Here is a 12,674-nt window from a genome sequence, read left to right as displayed (position 1 = left end):
TTTTGATAGAGTTTAACAATAGTTGGGCTAGAATCAAAAAGCACTAAGGCTAAAAAACTTTAGGAGTTATAAGAAATTTTGTATAAATTATTTTGGGCTACCTATTGGTCAAATAAAAAATACGTGTTTTAGGAGTACAATACCCTGTTTAGACATGATTTCAACAATATTGCAATTAACAAAAATAATTATCAAAGTTGTTAAAAACTACTAGACAAGGCGAAAAGCTCGGATTTGTTCGGAAAAATATTCCCATAAAATTTTTTTTACATAATCACTTCATGATATACCCCAAAATAAGGTTAAAGAGATCGCCCAGGCGAAAAGTTGTTCAGATTTTTTTTAAACATTTTTTTTTAAACAAATAAACACGTTTCAATAGGTTCATTTTTTAGGTTTTTTAGATCATTATAGACAAAAATGATCTGTAAGTTTTGTCTAAAGTTGATTTTTTTAAGTTATATTTATTTTTAAAACTGAAAAAAGGCAAAACTTCTATCTTTAAGGCTCAAAACCACAAGTAAAAAATATTATTTTTGAAATCAATAAGTGGCTAAATTCAACTTGAAACTTTAGGAATAGAAATATACTTTATTGTCATTGAAAATTGTACAATTATTGTACGGACAAAGCTTACAAAAAGTAAAAAAAAAATATCAAGAACAATTAAAATTTACTAAAATTTGATAAATCGACAATATCATAAAATAAAAGATAATAAAATATACAACGTTTAAGTTGCTGCATGTGATACCCATATATATATATATATTCCCATAAATAATATGGTCTTTCAGATAGATCGGTTTTTGTCAATTTAAGGAACTTAAGAAAAGAAGTTGTAGATTAAGTTGCAAAAGGGAGATGGTTGTATAATTTTTTTGCCGAATGATTTCTGTACTATCTCAGAGGACGGGATTGGTAAATAGACATCAAAGCTTGAATTTCTGGTGGAGTAGTCATGATTAGGTCTTACTGGAAAAACATGCAGGTCTATACGAATTAAGCAGTTAAACAGTTTCTAGAATATATAAAGAGGAAAGAGTTAAAACGCCGTGGTTTTGAAGTAGCTTCTGCAATGTGTTATTCTATTAAGGCCAAAAAGATACCTGAGCTCCTGTTGAAAATGCTGGGGTTATTTTATTTTAAAACATTGTTTTTAATTGTTAATGAACCGCGCATCGTAAGGTGGGCGCTCATTTGTACACTTCCCGTCATATAAAACTGGTACACTTTTTTTTTCCCAATGTAAACCTGGGTTCAGACTGGATACAGTGGTTCGTGAATTAACTCGCTGTTGCCATCACAGATAACGGAATTGCACTAAATCTAATTAAAAAAATAAAGTTATTATTAGATAGGTATTATTTTTATCATTAACAATAAAAAACCGTATTTAATAAATTTAATAACCAGAGATAGGGTTCAGCTAATATCCAAAATATTTGAAGGATCTTTAAACCTAGATTATTGGCACAGGGAACATTGAAACGCATCTACTGTATCTAATTTTTTACTTCAATTACCTAGCGAACACGAACTGTATTTTGTATCAATAAGTTTAGTCACAGGCCAACTACCAAAATTAATTTATTATTTATTATATGAACGATAACATTAACAAAAACTAACATTATACTTTATCCTACGTAGATTATAAAGTGACAGATCCAATACCTCACTGTAATGTTTTATTATAATAATTTAAAGTTATGTCTAGATTGATTTTATCTATCACTATATTTGAATTGAAATATTTTCATAAATTATAATAAAACACAAATCAAGGTATGAGTACTTAATTGAGATAATGAAAAATTACAAAATTAATATGAGAATTTTTTAGGATGCATGTTTAAACAAATTTAATGTGACTGACTGATTGAGAATGCTCGATGTTTTAGTTTTTAGTATACTCAAAACTGGCGGTCTGTCACACAGCCCTGCTTTTAGCTGATTTCATATAATATTTTCGTTGAACTGGCAACAGTGCCCTAGAAATTAGAATGACACATGTGACAAGATCAACTTACACAACTTGAAAAACATGATTTTCGGTAATAAGAGTTGTACCAGTTTTTTATGACGCGAACGGTACAATGAGAATTATACTATATTCGTTAATTTGTACGACGGGACGAACCGCTTGCGAGCTGTTCGTTCGTTGCTCGTCAGGAACCGCGGCCTGTCGGTTTTTGGGACGAACACAAAGAATGTTCGCAGTTAAATTTGAACGGTGTTCGAGACTATAAATTGTTTCTGCTAAGTGTGCGATGAGATCATTCGGTTAAACAAAATTGCTGAACTAGCGCGGCTTATTCAAAAGTAACGAGAGAAATTAATAACAGATAATGTAAACAAAATACCGAAATGTTTAGAATAACGAAGTAAATTAATATTCTCGGTTTGTTATTAGATACTTAGGCTATTGGATACTCTGAACATAAACATATTTTCAACGAACTCTTCGCGAACAGCTCACGAGCAGTTCGTAAACAGTTCGGCTCGCATATGTGTACCCACCTTTATACACGCTGCAGTCCGAGCGCTCGTCCTGTCATAAGTGCTTCATTAAAGATTAAAAAGCAATGTATTAAAATTAGATAAGCTCAAAATACTTATAGGGAAATAATAGAACAAGGTTTGAAAGTTCGAGGTTTCCGTAGCTAGATAATGTGATGCTAGATATTTTAACTTCTTCCCTTGTTCTATTATTTGACCTTTCAGCTAAAATTTACATCTCAGTAAATTTGCTGTTATAACCATGCATCTACCATTTTTTGTGAAAATTAACATGTTAAATTTTCTGGCGGCTATATTGAATTGGTGCAGCATAAGTTGTAAATTATCATCTCTTTGAGAGAGTAGTTTTGCGTCGTCTGCATAGCAGATTATTTTAAGTTGTTTTTCTCCGATTTGGTATCCGTTTTTAGTTCTTATTTTTTTTTTATTATTTCATACATAAAGGCACGTTTACATGTATCCAGCTGGTGCCAGTCTCACTGGCATGCCAGTTCCTACTTTGCGAAGTCAGTCGCTTGCTGTACTCTTTACAGGTACGCCAGCGACTGGAACGATATGTTTACACGTACCTAAAACTACCTAAAACAAACTGCTTGTATTGTTTTGGTAGATATTTTCAATCGTTTTGATTATTCCTAGAGGTATCTCTCTTGCTTACAATAAATGTATAACGTCCTTTAATTTGACCCGATCAAATGCCTTCTAAAGGTCCTCAAAACATAGACATGCTGGTTTATTGTATTCTAATGATTTCTCTTGCACTTGCCTCATTATAAATATAGCGTCGGAGCCTGATCTTCCCTAACTAAAACCTTGTTGTTCTTCTGCTAGTGTTATAATTTCATTAAGTTTATTTGTTATCACTGTGGTTATTAATTTTAGTGTTGTGTTTAATAAATTAATTCCTTTGTAATATAAATATGAAAGTTTAGACTTTTTGCGTTTGTGACCGAGTCACAAATGAGGAGGTCCTCAGAATAATGAATAAGAATCGAGAAGTACTGACCACCATCAAATCTCGAACGTTACAATTCTTCGGACATATTATGCGAAATGAATCCAGATATGCTCTCCTTCAAGCCATCCTGCAAGAAAAAATATTTGGAAAACGAGGTCCAGCCAGAAGAAGAACATCTTGGTTAAAGAACTTCAGAATTTGGTTCAATACAACATCTGTGCAGCTTTTCCGCGCTGCTGCAGACAAGATAAAGATGGCCATGATGATCGCCAACATTCGTAACGGATAGGCACATCAAGAAGAAGAAGACTGTTTGCTGCGGGATCACATAAAAAAATCATTACCACAGAGATAAAAGAATTGAGCAGTAAGGGATGATGTAAAATGTATTGCAAAGTTTTAAAAATCGCATGGCTTGTTGTCTTAAAGTACACGGTGAATATTTTGAGAATCTGGACGGATCTCCAACGGAAGATAAAGCTAATATGGATCACGCTACCAACGAAATATTCAAAAATAATAATCCGACTCTTATCTTAATATTTTTTCTAGTATGTTCCATACATGTTCAATAAGTCCAAGGAACATGTAACTCAAATTTACCACTAACTCTGTATGTACCCCTAAACATGTGATATACCATTCCATAATTGTGCGTATTCCGTAATAAACTGTTGGAGTAAAATTAAACGGTTTATTTTGTTTGCTTGTATAACTTCAAACTAGCTTAAGCATTCATCTAACTATGCAGGAACTAAAACTAAATCAGTTCTAAAAAATCCATCCATCATAATATCAATAAACTAAAAATCCATCTATACCTATGCTTTATTGAAAAATCTTTTATGTAGTGTTATTAATTGTGTATTTTTGTATACTTTATATGATTTTTAGAATTCTTGGACACCAATTAAATTACATAAGTGACATTTGTTTTGCCTGGATAAATCAAGAAAAATGTGGCAATTATAAAGATGGAGAACAGTTTCCCATTCCAAACCATCAATTAGGCGGCATTACCATATTAATTAATAAAAGGAATCCTCATGAAAAACTGGAACAAGGTAAGTAAATTTAAAGTATGAAATCAAAGCCATATCCGTTCTTTCAAATAATAGAATTAGAGGAAATATCTGAATTTTGCACCAATTATAGTCATAATTGGAACGTGGTCTACTTAATCAAAAAATTACACATAGGCAGTACCTAAGTATCGTTTATCATGATGTCCCTACAACTCTTCTTCTTCTTTTTCTTCTTTTTTTTATATAGACATAACTCTGCCTGTTTTTCAATGTGCCTCCAGTAAGTTGTCTTTCCATCGTTTTCGTGGTCTTCCTACTGATCGTTTTCCTATTGGGGAACCGTCTCTTGCCGTCTTTACTATTCTATTTGTTATCATTCGGCTTATATGATCGTTCCATTCTACTCTTCTATTTCTTACCCAGTTCTTGATGTTTTCAACCTTGCATCTACGTCGTATATGTGTACTTGTAGCTCTGTATAGTGTCTTACCATCAATTTTGTTTTCATCTCTGCTGTTTCTAATATCCTTTTTGTCCTCTCTGTGTCGGGTCTTATTTCTGTCGCGTATGTCATTATTCGTCTGATTACTGTTTTGTAAATTCTGCCTTTCGTTTCTTTCCCGATATTTTTATTTCTCCATATTGTTTTATTCAGGCAGTCTGCGGCTCTGTTTGCTCCATTCACTTGATCTTCCACTTCAGTTTCGAGCTTTCCGTAGTAGATAATGCGATGTCTATATATTTAAACTCCATGACTTGTCCTATTATCTGACCTTTCAGCTCCAATTTACATCTTAGTAAATTTGCTGTTGTAACCATGCATTTTGTATTGTCTCTACATGTTTTATTATATTCTTTTCGTCAAAAGTCGAGCAATGAACAATTTTTTCTTTCCTTATTCTTTTTGTGGTGTCATTCCTATCCAAGATTGGATATTATACTTAATGGTCAATCTAACTTTATTAACTGTTAAAACCACACCATTCACGCAACTTCCTCAGGATATCCTTCTTCTGTCTATTCTTCTTTTTTCCTTTTTTTTGAGACTCATGATATTTCTCAAATACTGAAGTTTTCTTTTTGATATAATTGTCAATTGTTCACACTCTTTGATCAATCTTCGAAGTCCCTCATCATTTCTTATCCCATCCGTCCGATTCTATTTCTAGAATCTCCAACTTATTCGTTGGGATCAGTGAACATTGCTCATAAATTTTTTTGATGTGTGAGTATCGACAACCCCAACAACAGTTTTATTGTCACATATTTATTACACCGAGTGTGCCAAAAGAAGCGGTACGGTCGAATATTTTGCAAAATTTACATTTATCGAAAAACTGAAAAAAATGTTCAATATTTTTTAAAAATGTATCGAATCACACCAAACACAATTTCAACCCCAACCCCTGGGAGTTGGGAGGGGGGCAACTTTAAAATCCTAAGTAAGAATCTTCATTTTTATTGCAGATTTATATGAAAAAATGATTAACTTTCATTCGAAACATTTTTTCCACATTGTTGATAAATAACACTATAAACGGAAAAATCGTGTTTTCCTGATACCCTAGGAAAATTATGGAAACAGTCTAATATCTCGAGAAATACAATTACAAATAAACAATAAAAAGGGTGATAATATTTCTACAACAAAATTTTATAGATATATTATTAATAAGTGAGACACATTTTACAGACAAGTCGTATTTTAAAATACCTCATTATCGAACGTACCGTATTGACCACCCAGGCAAGACAGACCATGGAGGTACAGCAATCTTGATCAAACAATCAAACATTTCATGATGGAAAGTTATATAACAGACTGTATCCAAGCTACAGTAATTAAAGTGTGCTCATTACCTTACGAAATAACAATAGCAGCAGTATATTGCCCTCCAAAGCACAATATTAAAAAAACCGATTTCGGATCCTTCTTTAATGCTCTTGGTCCAAAATTTATCGCAGCTGGTGACTTTAATAGTAAACACACTTACTGGGGATCAAGATTAATAACAACAAAGGGGAGAAAGCCCTATAGCTTAATGCAAGAAAATAAATACTCATATTTATCAACAGGAACACCAATGTACTGGCCAACGGACACCAAAAAAAAAGACCAGACCTCTTAGATTTTTGCATCATAAAAGAAATATCTAACACCTTTATGGACATAGTTCCAAGTTATGATCTATCTTCAGATCATTCACCAATTATTGCAACAATTAGCACCTGCGTTATTAACAGACAACCTACTCCAAAACTGCATGGACCTAGAACAGATTGGAACCTTTACCGAAAAATACTGAATGAAAACATTAAACTAAATGTAACACTAAGAAATCCTTCAGAAATAGAAGCAGCTACAAACAACCTTATGACATTATTGCAAAACGCTGCAAAAGAAGCGACACCGAACGATGCAGATAAAAATAAAATCAAGAATAGAATAAATATTCCACTAGAAATAAAAAGCTCATTACTGAATAGAAAAGAAGAGCAAGAGCCAAATGGCAACAAAGTCAGAACCCAGGGGATAAAAGTTTTACAATTGCTTAACCAATAAATTAAAAACACAACTAAAAATTGCAAGAGAAGAGTCAGTCAAAAAAATATGTAACACAACTTAACAGATACGACCATTCAATATGGAAACCAATCAAATCATCCTTAAAACCTCAAGCAATATCGCCACCAGTAAGAAAAACCACAGACACACAGAACCAATAGGCAAGAAGCGATAAAGAAAAATCAGAATTATTTGCTGAACATTTAGCAACACTATTCCAATCACACAACAATGAAGAAGATCAAGAAATTATTAATTATTTAAACTCGGAAGAACCATCAGTAAATGCAATAAAATTAACAACACCCAAAGAACTTAAAGAAGAAATCTTAAGACTAAATATCAAAAAGTCCCCGGAATTCACCTAATAACACCAAAAATGCTGAAATAATTACCAAAAAAGGGTATAGTAATCCTGACATATATATTTAACGCAATATTAAAATGTACTTATTGGCCTAACAATCTAAAAATTGCAGAAATACTTTTATTCCCAAAACCAGGAAAGGGTCCAAGTGAAGTCTCATCCTATCGACCTATCAGTCTGTTATCAACAATCTCCAAATTACTGGAAAAACTTTTAATAAAAAGAATAGATCCAGACTTTACAGGCGCAGATTGGATACCAAATTATCAGTTTGGATTTCGACGAGAACACTCAACTATTCAGCAATGCCACCGAATAACCAATAAAATCAATTCCGCATTAGAAGAAAAGGAATATTGCCCAATGGTATCACTAGATGTACGTCAAACTTTTGATAAAGTTTGGCATAAAGGACTTCTTTATAAAGTTAAACAAATATTACCACCATTCTTTCGAATACTTACATACATCATACTTGGAAAACCGACAGTTTAGAACAAAAGTAAATGGAGAAATATCCAAAATGCATCCCACGCACATCACGCCATTAAGGCGTGAATTCCACAGGGCAGCAATTATTATATATATTATATACGTCTGATCTACCAACTTCACATAACGTACATTGCAGATGACACAGTAGCACTTACAAGTCACAAACACATTAACATAGCTACACAACAACTCCAAGACTATTTGTATGAGCTTGAAAACTGGCTAAAACAATGGAAAATAAAAATAAATGAAAACAAGTTAACCAACGTAACTTTCACTTTACGACGAGAAGCACCACCACCAATATATATCAATAATGAGGAAATACCCAGGACTCAAACAACCAAATACCTAGGGTTACCTGGACCAAACCCTGTGTTGGAAAGAACACATCACCAAAAAAAGAAAACAAATACACCTAAGACAAAAAGAAATCAATTGGTTAATTGGAAAAAAAACTCCAAGCTGTCAATAAATAATAAAATTCTAATTTATAAAACAGTTATCAAACCAATATGGACATATGGCATAGAGCTGTGGGGCTGTAGTAGTAAATCTAATATTGCTATTATGGAAAGATGCCAATCGAAAATCTTAAGAGCAATTGTTGATGCACCCTGGTACGTAACCAACCAAAGGATGTATGAGGATCTCAATATCTCAACAGTTAAAGAAGTATACCAGCAAAAGAAATTACAATACATTCAAAAAGTGAACACACACTTCAACCCATTAATTTCCGCAATACCTCAACATCGAGTTATCAGAAGACTAAAGCGACGTTGGCAAACAGACCAGTAACATGGACCCGTGATTCTTTCACTGGAGGGGACCACATCACGCCAGAACCAAGGGGCAGAACCTCAACTCATTACATTAACTTATAGAATACATTGTTTTATTCTGATTGTTAATTTATTAGTTATAATAAAAAAAAATTATTTTTGCTCCTACGCCACATGCTGGCTCTTTAGAAAGCATACGTTGTTTACTTTTGACGGACATGTCAAATTCAGACGAGATAATAAATTAATAATAAAATATAAATATATCCCATTTGATATTAAATTTAATTATTACATAAACTAAATAAGATGTTTAAACATAATAATTATATTAATATGAAATTATTTTAAACGATCCCTGTCATAAAAATTTAAACAGATGGTTCAGTACTGTTATTAATTGGATGATATTTATGACTTTTAAATTTTGACAATCATTATGAATCGAATCTTTCATTGATAGATATTCTTTTAATTGGTTTCTTCTTGGTAATCTTCTCATTTAATGTCTGTATTTTGTTAGTTATTTTTTAGGCAATTTTTAATTTAAACCTTCTTATATTAAATATGGTCTGGCTTGTAGTGCCATGTAGCGAGAATGCATGACTCTGCATCATGCATCTGAGGATGGAGGAGCAAAATTACAAATTGGAGGCCAAGAGCAGAAAAACGTAGCAGAGGAAAATCACCGACACGTTGGGCTGACGACATCAGACGTATCACCAAAAATTGGCAACAAAGAGCACAAAATCGTAAAGAATGAAGGAGCTTAAGGGAGGCCTATATCCAGCAGTGGACGTAATAAATGAAGCCTGGATGATAATGGTGATAATAAATATATGATGACTAGAAACGACTTGATCAAGACTAGTGAATCGATGTGAAGAATCGCTATTTTGTGACGCTACCCGTGACGTCTTGTCCTCGTGACGCGTGTTTCAGCATTTTACTATAGAGAATAAGTAAGACAACGCCAGTATAGAAGTTTCGCTTCAATAAATACATGCACAAACAATGGAATATTTTTGTTGTTAATTTTGATGCTTCATCCGTTTAATACCATTTAGTACCATCCGTTTTAAAATACACATTTGTTCAACTATTTAAGTTGATTCAACAGAAGATTAACCTTTATCTGTAAAGAAAATTTTAATTTGTAAAAGGTTTTTTTTCTTTCAAAAGGACAGCTAACGAACAAGAAAGACTATCATTACTAATGATTGGTAAGCTGGGGTGATAGAAAAGGTGATACTGGGAAACACGAGATATTTTTAATGATGCTTTTTAAATTGGAATGGATTCTATCTCCAAGTCGACTATGAAGAGAACAATTAGAAGATTTGAAGCTACAGGGTCTGTGAAAGATCGAGCTAAATTAGGAAGACCAAAGTCAGCGACAAATGATAAAGAGGAGTTGAATATTTCATTATTATTTACGGAAAATCCTCACAGTAGTCTTCGTAGAACTACTCAAGCTCAAGAAATAGGTTCATCTTCGCAGATAATTGAAGATGATTCTGACCGACGTTTAGAATTTTGTGACGATGTCATGCTTAGAATAGATTAAGACACAGACTTTTTTTATAACATTGTATTCTCAGATGAAGCAACATTTCAATTGGATGCGAGAAAGCAAAACCCAATATCCACAGAAATTAAAGGTTTGGGCTGGAATAATAAAGATTCATTGGATTGGTCCATTTTTAATCAATGGTAATCTTACTGTCCAAGTATGAAACTCTTACTTATGAAAACATATAATAAGGGAGCTTGCTGGCGATAACCTCTTCACGGACGGAACATTCGTAGTTATTTAGATGAAAATTTTCCTGATGGTTGAATTGTACGAAAAAGTCCGAGCGAATGGCGTAATAGGTCACCAGATTTAACTCCACTTGATGTTTTCTTGTGGGGTTAGTTAAAAAATGTTTACGAAATGAAGCCTCAATTTAGATGAACTGCGCAAGAGTTGAATTGATGTAGCTGCCCAAATACCTGCGTAATACTTAAAAAAATTTATCGACTCATTTACCATAGATAACCTTACTGTCAGGAAGTAAACGGTGCACAGCTTGAGCATTTACTACAATGTTATTGGCACCATCGTGGGACAAGCTAAAAATAAGCACGCCAAAAAGTGGTAAGCAAGGAGACTCACTAAAAACAAGCATTCCGAGAAGTGAGACGCAAGGAGACTCACTAAAAACAAGCACCCTGAAGGGAATAAAAAATTACTACGTTCATATCGTTGTTCCTCGCTTACGATAAACGTAGTTTTTTAGTAAAGTCAGATACAAAATCAACGAAAGAAATTAACCTCATATTAGCTGTAGAAATAATTTCACTTGCGAGAAAGAATTGTTTTTACAATTAGAGCGCCGTTTATTTATACCGATGTATATATATATATACAGAGTAAAAAATTTCAAATTTTTCTTCTCGGACTACAGCGCCATCTGTCGCGGAAAAAAATTAGATAGAGCTTATTTATTTTTTTCACGTAGAATCCGAATATCCAATAAAAAATTGGATTTTCATTTAAGATTTCAAAGTTACCAAAAGTGCCATTCGATAGATTTTTAAAAGATATTAAAATGTGCGTTTTGGTTTTTTTATATAGAAGTGAATATCTCGAGATATTTGTGATGTTAAAATGGCTAAAAGTGTGCTTTTGTGGTAAACTTTTAGGATTACCACTACATTATGATTACTAGCACTGGTTATAACTAAAACTAAAGTTAAAATAAAATTAATACTAGGTTGTTAAGACTTACTTAATTAGGCTACTAAAGATTTACTGAAAATTGCGGTTTAAGAAACATGCAATTATAATTGTTCGAAGTAATATGCTTGTAGATTTAGTAAATACTATAAAAATCCAATAAATATGTATATTTTTTTAGATAAACTGTTGGTGGTATCCTACGCTTGGGATGGAAATGCTTTGCCTGGAAATGAATATTGGTCAGGAAAATTGGGTAGTAGTGGAGATTCCGCATGTGCATCTTCTACCCAAATAACCGAACTCCACAATCCTCATATCAACCCTCTGGTTTCTGCTAATAGCTTAAGAGTGATTACTGTTGATGGAGATGTAATACCGCTTGAAAAGTATATAGAAATCGTTCGTTGCCGTCGTTCCAAAAGAAAACTTTAAACATGAAAAACAATTCTATATGTAATTATATAATTATTCTGTTATTGCAGCTATTTTTTATATTTGTGTTAAAAAAATAAACATTTACCCACATAAAATGACATATTTTCCCAATTTACTGTATAATCAACACATATACTACATTTGCACATACAAGTGCGAGACCGACAAGAAAGGAAGGCCATGGCTAAATGAAGGCTGTCTCTTCGCGCAATCATGTGATTAACGATTTGTTGAGAAGAGACAATTTTCGAATGCAAGTAAAAATTGATCTTGAATTATACTGATGAAAATTAGAAAACATCCGTTATACTGTTACAATAAGATTTGTTATATAGAGGTTAGCTTGGTCTTCGATTCGTTTTAAAAAGGTAAAAAATTTTTTTTTATTCGCAATTTTTCGTAGGTACTAATCTGCTTACCCTGTTATAGCGAACGATTTTCACTAATAAATAAAAACACTGTATTTTTATTTCTAAATAGTATATACAGTTTTGTTGTAACACAATTATTACAATGCATTCGTACTCCGACTATTGACTAGTAAAGACGTGCTATCTTACGCTATACGAGGTGATATCGGTATTTGTAGGTTATTTGGTCCTCATTAGTTGTAAGTATATTAGTTTGTGTTTAAAAGGAAAACTACTGTAAGTACATTTTGGTTTGTTGAATATTTCTGCCCCGGGCCGATGTCCGGGGAAAACAGTTCCTCCACCAGCGACAAGACGCCGCCGAATGATAATTTTAATAAAGATATTCGAGTCAATGTTCTTGTTAAGGATATCATTGTACATG

General features: G+C 32.8%; 1 protein-coding gene across 1 annotated transcript in view; it reads left to right on the top strand.

The window, feature by feature from the left end:
- Positions 1 to 11,974, top strand: part of LOC140441344 (uncharacterized) — a 73,121-nt gene extending 61,147 nt beyond the window's left edge. The window contains exons 3-4 of the mRNA XM_072532000.1: positions 4,376 to 4,545; positions 11,623 to 11,974. Of these exons, the coding sequence (XP_072388101.1) occupies positions 4,376 to 4,545; positions 11,623 to 11,876 (424 nt within the window). The 3' untranslated portion in view covers positions 11,877 to 11,974. The remainder of the gene's footprint in view (positions 1 to 4,375; positions 4,546 to 11,622) is intronic.
- The last annotated feature ends 700 nt before the right edge of the window (positions 11,975 to 12,674 follow it).

The sequence above is a fragment of the Diabrotica undecimpunctata genome, chromosome 5 (assembly GCF_040954645.1).
Source record: "Diabrotica undecimpunctata isolate CICGRU chromosome 5, icDiaUnde3, whole genome shotgun sequence".
NCBI classification, from domain to species: domain Eukaryota; kingdom Metazoa; phylum Arthropoda; class Insecta; order Coleoptera; family Chrysomelidae; genus Diabrotica; species Diabrotica undecimpunctata.
Note: the sequence above shows the minus strand (reverse complement) of the source record. Positions and strands in the feature narration are given on the sequence as shown.